This window comes from Setaria italica, chromosome III (assembly GCF_000263155.2).
Source record: "Setaria italica strain Yugu1 chromosome III, Setaria_italica_v2.0, whole genome shotgun sequence".
NCBI lineage: Eukaryota > Viridiplantae > Streptophyta > Magnoliopsida > Poales > Poaceae > Setaria > Setaria italica.
The window spans coordinates 33,200,998-33,221,702 of record NC_028452.1 but is presented as its reverse complement, the minus strand read 5'-3'; the positions used below and the strand labels follow the sequence as shown (position 1 = coordinate 33,221,702).

The following is a 20,705-nucleotide window of genomic DNA, read 5'->3' as shown; positions in this document are numbered from 1 at the left end:
CATGTAATTATTTAGTAAATGTTGGGATTTGCTGAGTACCAACCATAAGTGTACTCAACCTTACTTTCATTATACAGGTTAGAAATTCTGGTTCTACGCACCGTTACGTAAGAATGAAAACCATTTTCATTAATATTATACGTCTTTTATTATTTTGATGCAAAACTGTGATGAGAATTGTATCAGCTACTGATCCAGGTACTCAGTGGAATTTCTTGAAAGAGGTCCCTACAATTAGTCCAGGTCTGGTCCTCCTATTCCCTATGTCAAATATGGACCAAAACTCGTGAAACTTCATTATTTAAATAAAAATATACATATATTTGGTGCATGCTCCTTTATTTCATAGAATTTGACTGTTAGAATTGAAGTGTAATGACCATCAATTCACTTGAAGAAAAATGTACAAGGAAACAACATCTTTCTTTCTCACTTTGTAAGACTAATATAGCACTAATCACTCTCTAAACATGTGCTAATTGCCTTAGATGCCAACGTAGCACTTTTAAAGCATGAATGTGCATTAATTGTATTCGGGACTCCCTTTGACTTTAGCATACTGCAACAACTTCAAATGCATGATTAGAACAGCTATAAATAGCATAAACACCACAGGTAGCTGGTAAAAGTAACAAGCATAAGATGATCTAACGATTGTTGGTGGCAATTAGCACGCCAGTTTGAACCGCAAGCGCACGAATCAGTTGTAGCTCTACCCTCAGATTATTCCCCAAAGATTTATCAATTTGTGGAACTTATAATGCAATAACTATTTCAACTAGCATTGTCAACATGATTTAAGTTTATAAATGATTGAGATCTAATCTAGCATATACTGAAAGATAGCAGATATAAGCAAGAGGTAACCAATCTAGAGCAACCTAGACTATGCATATGCTGTAATTCTGAGCAAGATAGTAAAGCAAGACAGATGTGATTCTCATTCATAGCCTCCTCTTTAAATCTACACCTCCAGTAAGACTACCGAAAATCCCTACCGTACACAAAAGCACACCCTGTCACGATCCCCTTATTGTCGTAGACAGTTTAAGGGCACAGACATAAAGAACATGTCATACTCATTGGTAGATCAGACATGCAAATCTAGTCACCATGACCCATAAACAGCCCAGAAAATCTTTGATTGATTATAGATTGAAAACAAGCAAACCCGATAAACATGAAATCATGAAAGGAGGCACTTCTATTGCTAAAGAATCAGAACACATCTATTACTTCACCATGAATGATTGTTCATCACTAGATCTCCACTGGTATCCTACCTTGATCGATTGATCCTGGCTCCAGAACTCCAACATGGATCTTTCTCACGGGGTTACCACATCGGTAAGGGTTTAGCCTAAGCTAATCCACTAGACAACTGCACAATCCTCGGCTCTCATGAATGGTGTCCCTCGGGCTCCTCTAATTCTCTTTTTGCATGGTGATGAATGCGTTGAATGATGCTCATGGCTATAGAGAATGGGGGTATTTATAGTCTGAAGAGGCCGTGGCTCACATGGGAAGTAGAGGGGGCACAGGAATGTCCTAGGTCGATTGGCCTAGCCCTTCCTTTTGGCCTCTTACACCTCCCTTCATTCCCAAGTCTTCTCTAGAACAATTGAACAGTAGATATTCCATACATAGTACATGAACTTTTTATGTTTTGGCATACATCCATAGAACAATTGAACAGTAAATATTTCATTTTGATTGTCACAAAATACTTAGAAAAACAATACTACAGAAACCGCAAAAGAAAAAAAGGAAAATGGAGAAGAAAATAAATGAAAGAAAGGGCCAAACCTGCTTCATGTTTGAATTTCTGGGCCACCATGGAGTGATGGGCCGCATGACTCATGCACAGGTCGGCATGCAAGCCACCGCCCAGCAGTAGCACAGCAATAACAGCGCCGCGGAAATTTAGGATATGATTGGTTTGTAGATGTGCTCAGCCTTGGCTTGTATCCCAGAGCCTATCCCTCACGGGCCTGGCTTAGCTCATGCAAGATATCATTGATTGGTTGCCTAGCTTCAACCAGCCTAGCTCACTAGAGCTATTGTTTGGTTACCTGTGCCGATAGCTTTTTGGTAGCTTCTTTGCCTACCAGGTGCACGCGCTATCCATCCACAGAACCTAGCTATGGGGAAACAATCGATTTTTTTTATCCCCGGATGCAGGCTGGGCAAGCATTTTGCATGCCGTGGGCCTGGCCCAACCCCAATCAAGACAGTTTTGCATCCCGTGAGCATGATCTTGCCAAATTCAGTTAACCAATCAGCCACTTAGCCCCAGCCCCGGCCACCTTGCCAGGGATCACTAGTGGGTGCACAGCCAGGTGCCTGGCTCGTCCAACAGTTGAGCACTAAGCTTAGTAGAGAAATGGCGCCTAAAAAGCAGACCAAGTGGTAAGGTACGGTATTGCATACGGTAGCATTGACTCGGGTTTGGTGCTATAGTCTTACTGATAATCGGGAAGATTCCGTGATAAAAACGAATCCTCGAGTAGAAATGGTGAAAATATTGTTTACGTACCTGATCTTGGGCGCCTTTCACCGTTTCCTTACCGATTTCGCATTTTTGCCCGACGAAATTAGAAGCGGTCGGGAGAAACAGGAAATGACGGATGCTTCTCACCATTTTCCTGACTGATTTTGGATTTTCCCGTGGTTCCGGAAAAAGGGAAAGGTCGCCGGTCGCCTGATTAGTCCGGTAATACTATTGAAATCGTGATTCTTCATTGTAGCACACCGCAACGACATAATATTCATTGTGTGTTTTATGGGCTTGAAACTCTTGCAAGTTTCATTATGATAGATAACTAAGTCTAGTGGATTTAGTGGGATGAAACTCTCATATGATCTCTTAAGGTGGTCAAGGTAGCAATATCTTTGATGTGTTATAGGATTTAATGCCCACACCTTTTCTCCTATCGTCAACGCAACTCCAGTGCCTCTGCCTCCCTGACTGCTTAACTCATCCCATACCATATGCTTTATCATGGGTTTAAAAAAAATATGTTTGATCACGCGTTTTGGTCGCATCGCATAAATAGCTTCCACCTCAAGATATGAAAAAAGAAATACAGTTCATAACAAGAAAATGGACCTGGCCACTTGCCAAAGGAAAAAAGTTAAATCGCGCGGAGTCACGCTGGTGCCCGAACACGCGACCTTATGCGCGCATGCTGGACTGCCGTGCCCATGTGTTTATTTCTTTTGTTTTCATTTTAAACATCATATCTTTTCTCTCAATTATCCATTTCCGATAAGATCTATAAAACTATATCCATAATACATATATTTCCGAAATAATTTTTATGTACTAGCAACTTATGTGGAATGTGTGGTAGCTAGTTCTATATTAAGTGACAAATTATGTACATAAATTGCTACAAAAATATTTTTACCTGGTATTGTCACTTATCTTATGTATCTACATAAATTCTCACATTTGCCTTTACATATATTGATATATTTTTCCTGTATTAAGTTGTTCCATTGTCTCTGCATAAGTTGCGATAACATAGAAAGCGACATACCTTTTCTAGATATAAACACATACTAATTAGTTGAGGCAAATTCTTCTGCAAAAGTAGTGATGCTATTAAACATATAAGTTTTTACACTGCAAAACATAAGGTACAACATATCTTTATACAAATTTCTACTGAACAAACAAGATAACTTGCTAGTTCTAAACATACATTGTAAGGTGCTATACTGTTTGAATATAAGTTACTGCATGAATACAATATAAGTTGACAGTTGCACAAAAATAGTTTCAAAACATATTGAATATGGATCTTATTTTGTAGACCATGTCACAAGAAATACGATGGTGCAAACGAATTTAAAAATAGATGTTTGATGGAAGAATAATGCTCATTTGAAGAGAATGCAACCAATTTAACTCGCTGACATCAGTGATGATTTCACGTATATAGCGATATCCCTGCATGCAAGTCTTCCTGTAGTGCCTCTACCATGATTACATCGTGTTTGCTTACTGTAGCGTCCAGAAGAGCGGTCGCACACACCGCTCGCGCGCGATAGCGTGGTCCCTTGCAAAAAGATGGAAAAGGAAGTTTGATCTACCACATCACACGAAAGAAGTGCAATTTATGCAACTCGCAGGGAAAAAAGTGCAAAAGCCACTTGCTCATGAAATGAAGCAATAAGCCGAACACTTTTTTTTCTATGAAATAAATATCTTTGCTGTCCACGTCAGGCCTGCCAAAGTGCCAAAAATTGAACACAAATGGACGTTTAGCCTGCTGCGCTGCAATCCGCAGAAAACCGAAGCCAAATCAAACAATCGCGGAACCAAGAACGAAGGCTCCTTCCGGCGATGGAGAAGAGCAAGGTTCTAGTCGTGGGCGGCACGGGCTTCGTCGGCAGGCGGATCGTCGTGGCGAGCCTGGCGCTGGGCTACCCGACGTTCGTCCTGATGCGGCCGGAGATCAGCCTCGACGTCGACAAGGTCCAGGCGCTGCTGTCCTTCAAGGCCCAGGGCGCGCGCCTCGTGGAGGCGTCGCTCGACGACCGCGCCAGGCTCGTCGCCGCCGTGAGGCAGGTGGACGTGGTCGTGTCGGCCTTGTCCGGGACACACCACCGCAGCCAAACCGTCCTGCTGCAGCACAAGCTCGTCGAGGCGATCAAGGAGGCCGGGAACATCAAGGTTATTCACCACCACCTCTCCTTTTTTTTGACTAACGTCATAGAAACAGAGGAAATTGGTGACCTGCAGGCAGTGAACAATAAGCATAGTGAAATTGTGGATGCAGCGTTTCATACCGTCGGAATTCGGCACGGACCCATCGAGAATGGGGCATGCTCTTGAACCAGGAAGGGTTATATTCGAAGAGAAGATGGAGCTACGGAGGGCAATAGAAGCGGCCAAAATTCCCCACACCTACATTTCTGCCAATTGCTTTGCCGCATACTTTTGTCCAAACCTCGCTCAAATGGGTACTCTTCTGCCTCCCAAGGACAAGGTTCGTGTATATGGAGATGGCAATGTCAAAGGTAAACCAATATACTTCTTCAATTCCAAATTACGTCCCTAGGTCGTTTTAGTATTTCTAAATTTATAATTTTTACTAGGCAAATAGCTAAGATTGTCCCTAAACTTTCCACAATGGGTTAAGTTCATCCTTGAACTTTCAAAAGGGTCAATATAGCTTTCATTTTTTGTCAAACACGTCCCTACACTGATGTTGCACTACATAGTGGCATGAGACGAAAGTGCAATGTCCGTTGTACCTTTGGTACTAGGAGCTTCTTATGCTTCTCATCTTCCTCTCGGTGGCCCCGGTGGCTGACCCCTCCGAGCTGCTCCGCTAGCCACTACCGTCATCCCGACCGTTGACACCCCCGCGCCACAGCCAGAGGAACCAGAGATGCGAGGAGTAAAAGAAAAAAGAAAAATCCTGATATGTAGGTTCCACATGACATTATGCAAGAGCTAAGTGTAGAATAGACATTTCACATTTGTCTCATGCCACCATGTAGCGCCACATCAGCACAAGAATGGGTTAGACAGAAAAAAGTTGAGGGACTATATTGACCCTTTTGAAAGTTCAAGAACGAACTTGACCCCTTTGCAAAGTTCGGGGATGATTTTGGCTATTTTGCCTTTCTACTGTATACATAGATATAGTATATATCTAGACGAATAGCAAAAGCTATGAATTTAGAAGTATTAAAACAACCTACAATTTGGGACGGATGGAGTAGTTTCTTATGAATCTGGTATTGATTAATTTGGGATGGAGGGAGTAGTTTCGACACAACGATATGTTTTTTAGTTGCCCACTTCTAACTACTAGAGGATAAATCTTATACATATTTTTAGTTTCGACACAATGATAGCAGTCATACATGGGCCTTATTGGGCCATAATACACACATACTCCAACACTCCCCCGCAGTCTGAACTACCGACGCAGCGGAGTTGCAGACTGGACATGAAAAGAAGGACACACACACAAGCCCCCCCACAGACGCAACTAGCCACAGGTGATGTTGAGGCTGGAGCGAAACTCGGTGAAGGCAGGTGACGGGAGGCCCTTGGTGAAGATGTCAGCAAACTGAGAGGTGGTCGGGACGTGGAGGACCCGAACATCGCCGATGGCGACCCGATCCCGGACGAAGTGAAGGTCAATCTCCACATGCTTGGTCCGCTGGTGCTGAACAGGGTTGGTGGAGAGGTACACCGCACTGACGTTGTCGCAGTAGACAAGAGTGCTCCGGGAAGAAGGGGTGTGGAGCTCGGCAAGGAGCTGTCGAAGCCATGATGCCTCGACCACGCCGTTAGCGACAGCGCGGTACTCCGCCTCGGCACTGGAGCGGGAGACCACCAGCTGACGCTTGGACGACCAGGACACCAGGTTGCCGCCCAAAAAGACGGCGTAGCCGGAGGTAGAGCACCGAGTGTCCGGACACCCGACCCAGTCAGCGTCGGTGTAGACAACGAGCTCAGTGGAGGGAGACCTGTGAAGGAGGAGGCCGTAGTCCACAGAGCCCCGGAGGTAACGGAGTAGGCGCTTGAGAGCAGTGAGATGGGGCTCCCTGGGATCATGCATGTGGAGGTAAATCTGCTGAACCGCATAAGTGATATCCGGTCTGGTGAAAGTGAGGTACTGAAGGGCCCCAGCCAGACTCCGGTACGCAGTAGCATCCGTCACAGGAGTGCCGTCGGCCTCTGACAACTTGGCCTGAGTGTCAACTGGAGTGGAGCAGGGCTTGCAGTCAGTCATCCCAGCTCGCTCCAGGATATCAAGAGTATACTGCCGCTGGTGAAGAAAGAGGCCAGCCGGACGAGGCTCGACGGTGACCCCAAGAAAGTGATGGAGCACTCCCAGATCCTTCATAGCAAACTCCTGCTGAAGTGAGGTGATGATCCGCCGTAGGAGGGACGGACTGGAGGCAGTGAGGACAATGTCATCAACATAGAGCAGCAGATAAGCAGTCTCAGCACCATGGTGATAGATAAACAGTGAAGTATCGGACTTGGCCTCCACAAAACCCAACGTCAGTAGGTAGGCAGCAAACCGCGAATACCAAGCTCGAGGGGCCTGCTTGAGGCCATAAAGTGACTTGTTGAGCCGGCAGACCATATCAGGCCGAGAAGAGTCAACAAAACCCGCTGGCTGGCTGCAGTAAACAGTCTCAGTCAGAGTGCCGTGCAGGAAGGCGTTCTTGACGTCGAGCTGATGCACGGGCCAGGAGCGGGAGAGAGCCAGTGAGAGAACAGTCCGGACGGTAGCTGGCTTGACCACCGGACTGAACGTCTCGTCGTAGTCGACACCAGGGCGCTGAGTGAAACCCCGGAGAACCCAGCGAGCCTTGTACCGCTCGAGGGTACCATCAGCCCGCCGCTTGTGTGTCCAGATCCACTTGCCGGTGACGACGTTGGAGCCAGGCGGACGGGGCACCAGATCCCAAGTCTGGTTGGCGAGGAGCGCCGCATACTCCTCTTCCATCGCGCGGCGCCAGTGAGGGTCCGACAGGGCACCGCGGACGGAGGAGGGTACAGGAGAAACCTGCGGCGCGCCGGGCATCGCTGAAAGAGCCCGGGGCCGCAGGGTACCAGCCGCAAGTCGCGTCACCATAGGGTGAACGTGACGCGGGTGCCGGTGTAGGAGAGGCGGATGGTACACCGACGGCGCGACACGGGCAGTCGGGGCCGGCGGAGGTGGTGGTGGTGTAGGTGTCGCCGGCGGAGAAGAGTCCACCGGCGATGACCGAGGCGGCGACGACGGTGGCGTGGCCGGCTGCTAGTCCAGGGGAGCCAGCCGCGCCCGGCGCTGGTAGACGCGCACGGGCTGCGCGAACCGAGCAGCAGGTGCTGCGGGCGGTACCTCCGGGCCCGCGTAGGGTGAAGGGGTAGAGGCAGCACCCGAGGCTGGCGCCGTCGGACCCGCGCTGGGCGTAGGGTCAGGGACAGCACCGGTGGACGCCGAGCCCGGTGAAAACCACGGTGGAGCAGTACCTGCAGGACACAACGGCAGCGGTGGCTGGTCCACCGGGTCAGTAGGAAACTGGGAGGAGAGATCAGGGTCGGAGGTGGACGGAGGTGGGGAAGTGGTGGAGTAAGGGAAGACGGACTCGTCAAACACCACGTGGTGAGAGATGAGGACCCGCCGAGAGGAGAGGTCAAAGCAACGGTACCCCTTGTGATCCGGGGAGTACCCGAGGAAGACGCACTGAGTCGAACGGGGAGCCAGCTTATGAGGAGCGGTGGCAGTGGTGTTAGGATAACACGCACACCCGAAGACCCGAAGGTGATCGTAGCGGGGGGTACCAAAAAGAGCGTGGTGTGGAGTGGGAGCGGGGCAGGCAACGGAAGGTAGTCGGTTAAGGAGATAGGTGGAGGTGTGAAGACTCTCAGCCCAGAAGGGGGCAGGGAGAGAAAAATAGAACAGAAGAGAGCGCATGGTGTCGTTCGTGGTACGAATCATGCATTCAGCCTTACCGTTCTGGGAGGAGGTATAGGGACATGACATGCGGAGGTGCACGCCGTGAGAGAGGAAGAAGGCACGGGAGGTGGTGTTATCAAACTCGCGGCCGTTGTCACATTGGACGGCCTTGATGGTGAGGCCGAACTGAGTGGACACCCAAGCGAAGAAGTGGAGAAGCGTGGGGAAAGCATCAGACTTGGCACGCAAGGGAAAAGTCCAAGAATAATGAGAGAAATCATCAACCACAACAAGATAGTACTTATAGCCAGAAATGCTCAGAACAGGCGATGTCCATAGGTCGCAATGTACAAGATCAAACACATGGGTCGCATGTGAAGAGGAGGTAGGAAAAGGAAGGCGAACATGACGGCCCAGTTGGCACGCCTGACACAGGTGCTCATCATGAGCCCGAGTACATGGTATGTCGGAACTACGACTAAGCTGTGTCAGGACATCACGGCCAGGATGACCAAGACGCCGGTGCCATGTAGTGGAAGAAGTTGTGGTGGCAAAAGCAGCTGAAGAAGCGGAGGGCGAAGCGGAAGAAGTGGACGCAGGAAACCGGAGGGAGTAAAGGGGCCCGGTGCTGTCACATCGGAGAAGAGGTCGCCGGGTAGCCAAATCCTTCACAGTAAGACCAGAGGAGTCAAATTCAACAGAACAGGAATTGTCAGTGGTAAAACGGCGAATAGAAAGAAGGTTGTGAACCATGGAGGGAGCAACAAGAACATCAGAAACCCGAAAAGAACCGGGAGTGTGAGCGGTACCCACGGAGGTGACAGGAAGACAAGAGCCATTTGCGACCATGATGGACGAAGGGTGGGAGGAAGAAGAAGGGTGAATGGAAGAGAGTATACCAGGGTCGGGTGTAGTATGGAAAGTGGCACCCGAGTCGGCGATCCAGTCCTGACCGACTAGAGGAGTCAGGGCCATGGTGCCGAAAGAGCGTGCCAAGGACCCGACAGGCCCAGGCGAAGCCCCGGGAGGTGGAGCCCACGGCGACGTAAACGGAGCAGCCGGGACAGCGCTAGCGAGCATGACGGTCGGTGGATGAGGCTCGCCTCCGGTGGCCTGGAAGGGCCACATAGAGATGCGCCCTGACCATGGGTTGGCAAAGGACGGCCACGGAGAGCCCCGTGGAGGCGCCGGTGTGCCCGCCGGTGTGCCCCCACCGCGCCCCCCACCACGCCCCCCACCGAGGCGACGGCGGCCGCCACGACCCCCCCACCCCCGCTCGGCCCAGGAGGAGGAGGACCAAGAAGGGACGACGGTGGTGAAGCGGAGGGTCGTGGCGGTGGAGTCACAGCAAGAGCGGTCGAGGAAGACACGGAGCCCGGTGCAGGAAGGGACCCAGGCTGGATGCCCTGAGTAAGCTCCTCCATGACAAGGTCATCACGGACCTGCAGGAAGGTGGGGAAGGGCCGCTGCCGGGTGATCCAGGTGCGGAGGTGGGCGTAGCGCTCGTTGAGGCCGCGAAGAACGTTGAGAACCAAGATCCGGTCCTCCACGGCCCAGCCAAGGTCACCGAGGGAGTCCGCTATGGTCTTCATCTTCCGGCAGAACTCGCCAACGGAGAGGTCGCCCTGGACGAAGGTGCGGAAGCTCGCATCGAGACGAAGGGCCCGGGCTTCGGCGTTGCCCAGGAACTGGCCCTCGAGCGCCAGCCAGGCCCGGCGGGCGGTGGTGTCGGGGGTGCCGCGGACGAGGTCATGGAGGTCGAGGGAGATGGTCCCCAAGATCCACGACATGACGATGCTGTCGAGGCGCACCCACGCAGCTGTCCGGGCCGCAGGGAAGGTGTCGGTGAGGACATGGTCGTCGAGGGCGTAGCGGCGGAGAATGAGCAGCACCATGTCCCGCCAACGAGCGTAGGAGGTCGACTCAGGGTCGAGGACGACGGAGACCAAGCTCTTGATGTTCTGAACGCCCCCGGCCTGGTAGTGTAGCTGTGCGACGAGTGGATCGGCCGGGTCGGTCCAGGCTACCACAGGCGGACGGGGAGCACCGGAACCCGAGGAGGTGGCAGTGTTGTCGTGGGACACCGGGTAGGCGAGGAGCTGCTCCGCCTCGGCGATCTGACGGGCCAAGACGTCGGCCGCATCACGCTCGCACTCCCAGGTCAGGGCTGCTGCGCGCAGGCGTGCCTGACCCTCGACAGCAGCAGCCCGGGCGGCGACGAGGGCCGCAGCGAGAGTCACCTCGGGAGGTCCTGCTGCGTGGAGGGGCAGAGGTGGCAGAGGAGGCGGTGCGGGGAAGGGGAGGCGAGCGTGCCCCCCTGCGCCCACTGGAACTCCAGGGGCAGCAGGAGCAGAGCCGCCCCCTGGAAAACCAGGGGCACCCACTGGAAAAGCAGGGGTTCCCGCTGGAAAACCAGGGGCAGAGCCGCCCGTGGCCTGGTGGAGGGCGGCGGCGGCGGGATCGCCGCCCGCACGCCCGCCCGCGCCCGCGCGGCAAGCCGCAGCGGCGGCGGTGGCGGCAGGGTCCCCAGTGGCGGGATCCCCGCCCGCACGCCCGCCCGCGCCCGCGCGGCGAGCCACAGCGGCGGCGGCGGCGGCGGGATCCGCGCCGTCCAGAGCCCCAGCGGCGGCGGCGGCGGGGCCCGCGCCGGGGGGCCCGGCGACGGCAGCCAGTGCCGCAGCCGCCGGAGGCCGGCCCGAGGCGATTTGCGCCCAAGAGGAAGGAAGAGAGGGGAAGGAGGAGAGAGGAGGGGGAAGGGGTTCGCCGGCCATGGCGCCGACGGCCGGCGGCGGCGGCGGCCAGGTACCAGAAACCCTAACCTAGGCTGATACCATACTAGAGGGTAAATCTTATCTATTGGACTAACCCTAGTGGGTAGCTATATAGCAGTCATACATGGGCCTTATTGGGCCATAATACACACATACTCCAACACTAACTATATATAGTCCTAATATGCTGTGCAGTAATATTTGTGGATGAAGATGATGTGGCAACTTATACAATCAAATCCCTTGATGACCCTCGCACCTTGAACAAGACAATTTACCTAAGACCACCAGAAAACATCCTCACTCAAAATGAGCTGATCGCGAAATGGGAAAAGCTCTCTGGAAATGTCATCGAGAAAATTTACATTCCGGTTGATGAGTGGCTTCAATGAAAGGTAAGAAATAAATGTGTGCTTCAAGTCATCATCAAGGATGAAGCATCTAATTTGCAGTAACATAAAAAAATGGTACAAGGATCACATCAAATGACCAAATTAAGGATTATTGAGTGAGAAATTAAGGTATAAGGGTATTATATTCCAGTTGCAAAATAGAGTCGTCTAAACACATAATAACCCTCCAAACACATACTAGCCTAGTTTGGTTCCTTTTCTTTAAGATGGGTACCAGATATCACTTTACAAGGCTAAGCTGGATATAAGCTTATAGCTATGATGTAGCACCGCCACTTTATCATATTTTCTATGAAGGTTGCCTGACAAATTTTGACATTGGGGAGGACGGAACAGAAGCTACTCTTCTGTACCCGGAGGTTGAGTACACCCGCATGGATGAATATATGAAAAGATATCTGTAATTTGTAAAGTTTTCTGTGACCTATCTGATCATATAAGAAATTCAAAAACCATGGGCACCATGGCTGGAAATATATGGTGTTAGTGTTACATCCTGCACTATGACATAATACTCCAACATGTAATCAAGCTCTCCAGAATGGGATATAGACACTTACAATCAATATGGTGGGTAGTTCTTGTCCTGCATTCCAAAACTTAACCTACATTTTGAACGTAGAAGTCCAAATATGTACCTTGCTTATGGATATTGGTCCTGCATCATGCCCTGACACATACCACTACAAGTTGTAACAATGAAGTTGCTGATGGAATTGCAATATGGGCATGCAGTCGAACTAGGGCCTTAGGGCAGATTTCATAGCTGAACAGGAAATATAGAAACAAATCACTCATGACGTACACCGTTGAAACCTAATTTGAAGGGTCACACAAGTTACATGGCTCGGGAGCTGGAACAGTATTGACCTCACCTCAGGACGACGGCCGACCAATCGCAATATGCTATAGTACAATTGTTGTTTCCTCTAACTGATAATACTGCATAATGGTCTCCGGGTAGCATAATCACTAAGATTCAGTCAACTGTTTGCAAAGGGTGTACAACTGATTTGCAAAAAGATGTAAATCAAGTAGCAAATAAGTACAATACCTATTATTAGACTTGCAATAAGATGTGAATGATGGCATCATGTTTGATCAGATAACTTGATTGCACACATAGCTTCAACCTAGATAACAAAGAAATGCAATTCTCACATGAAAATGAACCCAGCCATTAGACAAAGAAAATGGAAAGGTCATTCAGTCGACCGTGTTACGTCATAGCATGGAAACACAGTGCTGCCATTGCTATGCCCCAATAATAAAGGTGCTGACCACATGAGGCCTCGGTGATCATGCAGCAACACAGCAATTGGACTCCTGCAACCACTGAAAAATGAAGCAGAATTTACTTCCACCCTGAGCCACAGAAATACATCTTGCAGAGATGGAGAAGTGCAGAGTTCTAGTCGTGGATGGCACGGGCTTCATCAGGAGACAGGTCATGACGGCAAACCTGGTTCAGGACCACCCAGCCTACGTCCTGATGTGACCGGAGATCAGACTTGATATTAGACAAGCTCCAAAGGCTGCTGTTCTTCAATGCACAGGGAGCCCAGCTCATGGAGGTGTCGCGGGGCAACCACACGAGCCTTGTCATCACCATGAGGCAAAGTGGACACAATCGTGTCAACCTTGTCCAGGAGCACAACCTCCTGCAGCTCAAGCTTATGGAGGCAATCAAGAAAGCTGGAAATGTAAGGGTTCTGTTAGTTAACCAAAAAATGTAATTCTCCATAAAAAAGTAGAAGAAAATTAAGTTAGCACAAGTTTACACTAATGAGCTTTGCAAGCTTGGACATAAAGTTAATACAAGTTTACAAGCAAATTTGGCTATATGAAACGTATCCAAGATTTTGATCACTTGCTTCTTGAAAGGACAAATTGGTGTACTGCATTTAACTATTTTCCTCGAAACTCTTGCTGAAGTATTGCATTTCAACTGGGCCCTAAGGTGATTAGAAGGAAAAAACATACTTTTTCTGAAAAATTTACTTTGGAATACCTCATTCTAAGCATCAAGTAAAGAGCAAATTGCCTCCTCATAACTCATAGTGCTGCTATAGTATTCTGATGAAAAATATGATACATGGAAGTCATGTTGGTTGGTTTGTTGTATCTTTGGAGAGGTGAAACAAAATAATTAGCGCATAACGCCTTCCAGTCTACATTTCCAACTGTATGTAATAAAATCAGACAAATAATGACTTCAAAAACAAATTTCTTTTTTTTTCTTATGCAGAACCTTCAGTTACAACTGTACTGGTAATATGGTTAATGACATATCTACAGAATCTGATGAAGTACTACTGACATCATTGTGCCATACAAACAGAGAAATGCGAACAAATATATGAACATGGTTTATACAAAATAAATTGATCTATACCTGACAGAGCATGCGCCTTAGCATGGATCAGTGCAAATAATAATTTTGGACGCAGAGCTTCATAGCATCCGAATTTGGTACAGGTCCAGCATCAATGGAGCATGCTCTTGAAACAGGAAGGACTATGTTACAAAATCAGATGGTGATTGGAAGGGCAATGGAAGAAGCAAGCATTCCCCACACATATTTTTGCAAATTGCTTTGCTTGCTACTATTGTGCTTACCTTTGTCAAATGTGCACCCTTTTCCCATCCAAAGAGAAATTTTGTGTATATGGAGCTGCCACCAATGTCAAAGGTGAACATCAAAGTTTATGTCTTCTTTTTTTTTCTCGAACATGCAGGAGAGCTGCGTATCTTTGTATTAAGAGGAAAGAGTGGTCCAAATACAATGCACCACATCACCTTGGACCATAGTGAGGTGTGCAGGATTCAAAAAAAGAACTTAACTGAAAAAAAAACACAGATAGCAAGGCCTGACCAAAAAATAAAAAACTACCACCTCTAAACCTCAATTCTTCTTAGATCCAGGGCTGATAACCCTCTGGTTCCAGCCAATTGCCAGAGGTGGGATTCGTCCCTGAAAGCCTGAAGAGCTCCCTGAAGGTTTGGATCAGAGCCATCGAAAACACAAGCATTGCGGTGTTTACAGATAATCCAAGCTCCAAGCATGACCTGGGAGTTAAAGCCCTTTTTATGCTGCTTCTGAACTTTTCTCAGGGATTTTCACCACCATTCAGCAAAGGACCTGATCCTTCAGCTAGGCACCAGGCTGGACAAATTCAGTGGCTGCAGAATCTCAAACCAGAATTGCCGAGCAAAAACACAAGAAGTAAGAATATGTTGAACTGTCTCACCCTCTTGATCACAAAGAGGGCACTGCTCTGGGTGAGGGAGCCCTCTTTTTTCCAATCGGTCTGCTGTCCAACAACGGTTTCGGATAGCCAACCAAATGAACATTCTGCAATTACCAGGTGCCCAAGATTTCCAAATTTGCTTCCGTGGTTCAAAGGTGATGGAGCCAACAAAGAAGGACCTGTAAGCCGATCTGGTGGAGAACTCTCCAGAGGCTTCAAACTTCCAATGGTGCAGATCATCAGCATGGTTCAGCACTATGGATGCTAATGCGTCCCAAAGCTGTAGATATTCTGTTAGACCAACATGGCCAAGCGCTCCTCTAATGTTTGCTACCCAAGCATGACCAAGTAGGGCTTGGGCCACCGTTCTTGTTTTTCTCAATCTCGGAGGGATGCTCTTGTGAACTTCAGGTGCCAAGTCTTCTAGTGAACAACCATGGAGCCAGCGACCAGACCAAAACAAAGTGTTTGCTCCATTCCCTAGAGAAGATACTACTGAGATGGCGAACATGGCAAGGTTGTTAGAATGGACCGGAAGCTCCAGCCCAGCCCAAGGCCTATCTGGCCTAGTCTTTTCAAACCAAAGCCATCGCATCTGAAGCGCCTAACCCATGATTTCCAGGTTGTGAATTCCCAGCTCTCCAAGATCAATTGGCCTCATGACCTTCTCCCAAGCCACCAGACAGCAGCCACCATTTACCTCCTTCCTTCCTTTCCACAAAAAACCCCTTCTGATTTTGTCTATTGCTCTGATGAACCACTTAGGGACTTTGATGGCGACCAGTAAATATAAGGGGATGGCAGTGAGTACAAAACGCGCCAGCACCGCACGCCCTGACATGTTCATGAGAGAGGCTTTCCAACCAGGGAGCCTATCTGCAACTTTCTCAATCCAAGCCATCAAATCACATCTTCATAGCTTATTGTTGGAAATGGGTAACCCCATGTATGTGCAGGGAAATGATGTGGTCGTGCACTGTAAAGTTTTGTTCACGATATTGATAATCTCACCTTCGCACTGAATAGGGATCACACAGCTTTTGCTCAGGTTGGTCTGCAGTCCTGATGCTTCTCCAAAGACAGAGAACAAGTCCTTTGTGAGTTTATTCTTCTTAACTTCTAAGTTTTTATTTATTTTTTTTTATCGAACACGCAGGAGAGCTGCATATCTTTATATTAAGAGAGAAAGAAGGGGAAAGATCCCCGTACAAAGCAGTCTCATTTCCTCACAAAGGAGGAAATAAGGCTGCTGCAACCCCCCACAGACCTAAACAAGAAACTCTCCCTTGACCATCCCCTTGACCCTGAAATAAATCCTGAATTTTTTTTAGCACCGGCAAGGCCCCAAAGCCTCGACTTTTCTTTAAGAACTGATGTGCTGCTTGCAAAGAAGGGGCTGCCCCATCAAAAACTCCCTTGTTTCTGGTGATTCCATAGCATCCAAGCTCCTAGTATAACCGTGCTATTAAATCCTTTTCTTTGAGCTTTGCCTACTTTTTTATATGATTTCCTCCACCAATCAGCAAAGCTCTTTTCATTCCTTCTTGGTACTATACTCTCTAGGCCAAGAAGAGCTAGCAGATTATACCACCATTGATGAGCAAAAACACAGTTGGTAAGAATGTGCCACACCATCTCTTCCTCTTGATCACACAAAACACACTGATCAGGGTGTGGGAGTCCTCTCCTTGCTAACCTGTCTGCAGTCCAGCACTTGTTCCAAATAGCCAGCCATAAAAACATTTTGCACTTAGGAGGAGCCCAAGATTTCCAGAGCCTGCGCCAAGGTTCAAAGGTTATGGCACCATTGAAGAAGGCCCTGTAAGTGGATTTGGAGGAAAAAACTCCATTCCTCTCATGTCTCCATATATGTTTATCAGTGTCCTGGACCAAGGTGAAATACTCTAATAAATCCCAGATTTGAAGATATTGGACCAGCCCTTCCAAACAGAGGCTTCCTTGTATGTCCCTTACCCAAGTTCTGTTATCAAGAGCTTGTGCAACTGTCCTGCTAGACATACACCTCTGTGAGATACAAGAGACCACTGCTGGAGCTAAAACAGACAGAGAACACCCATGTAACCATCTATCCGACCAGAAGAGAGAATTAGTTCCATTGCCAACTTGTGTGGTAACTGAAATGCAGAACATGGCTTTGGTTTGAGGGTGAACTGGGAATTTTAGCCCTGCCCAAGGTTGATCTGAAGAGGTTTTTTCTATCCACAACCATCTCATTTGTAAGGCCCAGCTCATGATCTGTGTAATCAAAGCCATTATTTGTAAGCCCAGTTTTTTATTTGAGAGGTGTTATTTTCTAATCTGTGCCTGATTTTTTTTTCTTTTGCTGATTCTAAGTTTCTAACTGGGGTTGATTACAGGGTTTTACTAGTTGCCATTACAGAACTACAACCACTAATACGTCAACTAAATGTAACAACAAACAGAAAACGTTGAAAATGTTTCTTTGTGTAAATTTCTATCATACATTAGGAAGTTATTTGTTTCAAATAATTTTGTTTAGTTCTTTACCTCTAAAATTAAAGATTAGTTATCACAGTGTATATATGAACCGGATCACACAATGTGTTCAGTTCCTTTTCATCTTTAGATTATTTTTGGCTAAAATACTGAATCTTAAAAGAAAAACTCTATTTAAAAGAAAGAAATTATAATGTATTAGGACCAGATGTAGTTAATAAAAAATTAGATCAACTATTAAAAGTTACTAAGAACAGAAAATGACTCTCTTGCAATCATTCACTTCTGACCATTAGCTCTATGCAGCGATATTTGTTGGTGAACTGGATGTGGGAACTGGGAACATACACAATCAAGGCCACCGATGATCCTTCAGCATTCAACGAGACAGTATATCCTTGACCATAGGAAAACATCCTTACTCAAAATGAGCTTATTCTGGCAAAAGATATCACGAAAAGTTCTTGGGAAATATCCATTATTGCTGTGTGCTGACAAATTAGTGGCTTTAACGAAAGGTAATGTTCTCAAATACAAACTCATGTGGAATAATGATGACACTTTTTTATTTGTAAATAAAAAATGGGATTAGGAGAACTATTTTGTGGTGTTTTATTATTTAAATATTAATTTAGAAAGGGCTCCAAGTCAATAGCCAAGGGATCATGATTGAATTGATATCAAAAGACAACACAAATTTTACCTTCAAAGTAAAATGAAATAACATGTATGCATGGGTAGGTCCTCAGTTGCCCGCGCTTGCAACTGAAACTCAAAATTTCCAATAAGTTGACTTAACATGTATACATGGGTAGGTCCTCAGTTGCCCGCGCTTGCAACTGAAACTCAAAATTTCAAATAAGTTGACTTAGTAAAGCAGCCTTATGTACGAAACACCAGATCATTAATCAACAAAAATATTATAATGCACAAATGATCTCTAAATTTAAAGTTGACTATAAAAATTGCATCAGATCAATGCACCAAATATACCATATCATATATGGATACACATTGACAGACTTTCACATAGGTTCTTCCACAAAGACTGTTCTATGTAGCAGTTTCAAAGCCTATTGAAGTCACCCAAACGAATGGCGTAAAGCTTAACTCTTACTGAAATTCTAGGCAACTTAATTCTTGGAAGCACATATAATAGGGAAACAGTGTTTAACTTTAAGGCTTCACCACAATTTCATTGAGCAAGCTTTGCTAGCAGTAGACAAATACTAAGACTAATGGTATTACATTCTACAAACTAAAACGAACAAAAATTAGATTCAAATAGCAAAAAGTAACCATTCAGCAAACCCCTTGATCCTAGCTAGCTCGCATCCTCCATGAATTTTTGACAGAACGGTTTCAAACATGCACACCAACGCATGGGCTAGCTACAATTTTTCAGGGCCCACTTCAATAAGCACAGCACCACAATCTCTGTTCATGTAAAAGGCACGAACCTCGCCCTACCGGATAATGAGATTCATGGATCTGCTGGCCCGCCTGCTTGACGGAAGCGGTGCTCCCGCGCGCCTGGACGAGCGACCTGCCGGTGGGGTCAGCGGCCGCGGTGGCGCGTGAAGGACATAGAGCTCGGGCACAAATGGCGGAGCAGGGGCGGGGTGATGAGGGGGAGAAAAGGACCGACGACAGGGAGACGGCTGCGCGGTCGCGGCGCTATGGGAAGGCGACACAGATTGAGAAGGCGCAGAGGTCCCGAGGTGGGGAGGATTCGGGAGGGGACGGAGGAAGGGGGAGCCAGGAGATCCGGAGCAGCGCCGAGCCAGCGAGAACGGCGGGGTTGCGAAAGAAAGAAAAAGTTACCCGTGTTTGGTATGGGCGGATGTTCCACTTAAAACTTATGCAATTCGGTGGAGTTGGAGCGGTCTGATAAAAATATTTGGCTGAGGAGGGTTCCAGCTCTACAAAAGAGGAGTTTAAAGGTGAATTGTCATTCTTGCTCCCATATCATAGTTCCACCTGTCATCCTCTTATTCCCCTCGTCTTCTTCCTTAGGTAGCCAAGCAGCTCGCATGACAGGACCTCCTCGCGCCACCTTTAGGCCTCGACCGAGCTAGCACAGGGGTGTGGCCCGTGGGACGGGTTTGCTAGTGTCGCTGGATGGGAGCCGGCGGCACGGTTGGGTGGCAGCGCGGCGAGATCGGCATGGCGGCGTGGTGGGATGCGGCAGGGCAGAGAGGATGGGCCGGCGGTCGGCGGGGGTGGACGGCGGCGAGGATCGGCGGCCGGCAGCGAGGGTCGGGTGGCCGGTGTCGGGGATAGATCCCCAGTACCCACAACGAAGGAAGAAGTCGGACTCATAATAGGATTCCCCTGTAATCCAACTAGGACTAGTCCCGTGTATTCCTATTAAGACGCCTCCTTGTAATCCGACTAATACTCTTGCCCCTAGAGTATATAAAGGAGGGCAGGGTACCAATGACTCACCGATGACTTCTCCAACTATGTCACGGTGCTCATCGACGACTTCTTCGACTACGTTGCGGCACTCACCAACGACTACTCCGACTACGTCGTGACGCTCGCCGACGACTACTTCACGAGGGCGCTCGACAACCTGCCAACGACAACGTCAACCTCCCGTCTTGACTAGAAAACTAGTCAAGGGCAGGTTCTATGTGATCAACAATTAGTCGGAATTGACTCTGACTAGTTGGCTTCATCAACAATCGACAAGATTGATCAGCCACCTCGCCAATGACTACTCCAACGAACGACTCACCGGCGACTACTCCGACTACGTCGCAACGCTCGCCGACGACTACTTCGACTACTCGTCTCGGCTACCTACTAGTCGAGGATGACTACCTCGACGGGTGACTCGCCGACGACTGCTCTGAATATGTCATGACGCTCGCCGACGACTACTTCGACTCCTCGTCACGACTAGAAAATTAGTCGGGACGAACTTCATACGGCCGACAGCTAGTCGGAATTGACTCTAACTAGTCGGCTTCATCCACAACTGTCACGACTTCATCAACGACCGCCACAGCTTCATCGACAATCGTTCACGAATCAAGCTAAGTCACTTTTCTAATTATTTTTCGGCTTGTTTTCCGCATGTGCGCAATACGCACTTTACTTGCTGGAAACTCTTGCGCACAAACATGCGCTCTACTCGCTGGAAACTCTTGCACACAAACACGCGCTCTACTCACCGGATGACAGCTAACTCTTGTGCACAACACGTGCTCTACTCGCCGGAGGGCAGCAAACTCTTTCGCGCAATCATGCAATCTTTTCGTCGCAATGTCGACTACTCATTTTTGTCCTCTTAAGGTCACTACTCTTCTAAAGCAGAACATGCCTTAACTTGTGAAAGCCTTGGGTGCACCTGTGATGCCA

General features: G+C 48.2%; 1 protein-coding gene and 1 long non-coding RNA gene across 16 annotated transcripts; one reads left to right on the top strand and one right to left on the bottom strand.

The window, feature by feature from the left end:
- Window positions 1-3,357: 3,357 nt before the first annotated feature.
- On the top strand, window positions 3,358-17,700 carry LOC101764846 (isoflavone reductase homolog). Of its 2 annotated transcripts, XM_012844888.2 has the most exons (4): window positions 3,358-4,681; window positions 4,788-5,028; window positions 11,390-11,589; window positions 17,643-17,700. In XM_012844888.2, exons 1-3 carry the CDS (start codon window positions 4,352-4,354, stop codon window positions 11,584-11,586), a joined length of 768 nt encoding a protein of 255 aa, XP_012700342.1. In that variant the 5' UTR covers window positions 3,358-4,351; the 3' UTR covers window positions 11,587-11,589; window positions 17,643-17,700. The 2 variants fall into 2 exon arrangements, with proteins under 2 accessions (XP_012700342.1, XP_022680825.1); XM_022825090.1 differs by lacking the exon at window positions 17,643-17,700 and having other exon boundaries at window positions 11,390-12,104.
- On the bottom strand, window positions 4,645-19,150 carry LOC105914121. Of its 14 annotated transcripts, none has more exons than XR_002676889.1 (6): window positions 14,227-19,150; window positions 14,003-14,108; window positions 12,823-13,302; window positions 12,662-12,740; window positions 12,483-12,561; window positions 12,231-12,373 (listed from the first exon to the last, which is right to left on the bottom strand). It is a non-coding gene; the product is annotated as an uncharacterized LOC105914121 (long non-coding RNA). The 14 variants fall into 14 exon arrangements; XR_002676893.1 differs by having other exon boundaries at window positions 12,483-12,549; XR_002676891.1 differs by having other exon boundaries at window positions 12,483-13,302; window positions 14,227-17,114; window positions 17,685-17,774; window positions 18,040-19,150.
- Window positions 19,151-20,705: the final 1,555 nt, after the last annotated feature.

Coding starts and splice junctions, on each gene's coding strand:
- LOC101764846 (XM_012844888.2), top strand. CDS start 4,352: ATGGAGAAGAGCAAGGTTCTAGTCGTGGGCGGCACGGGCTTCGTCGGC. Junction 4,682..4,787: donor AGGAGGCCGGGAACATCAAG/GTTATTCACCAC, acceptor TTGTGGATGCAG/CGTTTCATACCGTCGGAATT. Junction 5,029..11,389: donor TGGAGATGGCAATGTCAAAG/GTAAACCAATAT, acceptor TATGCTGTGCAG/TAATATTTGTGGATGAAGAT.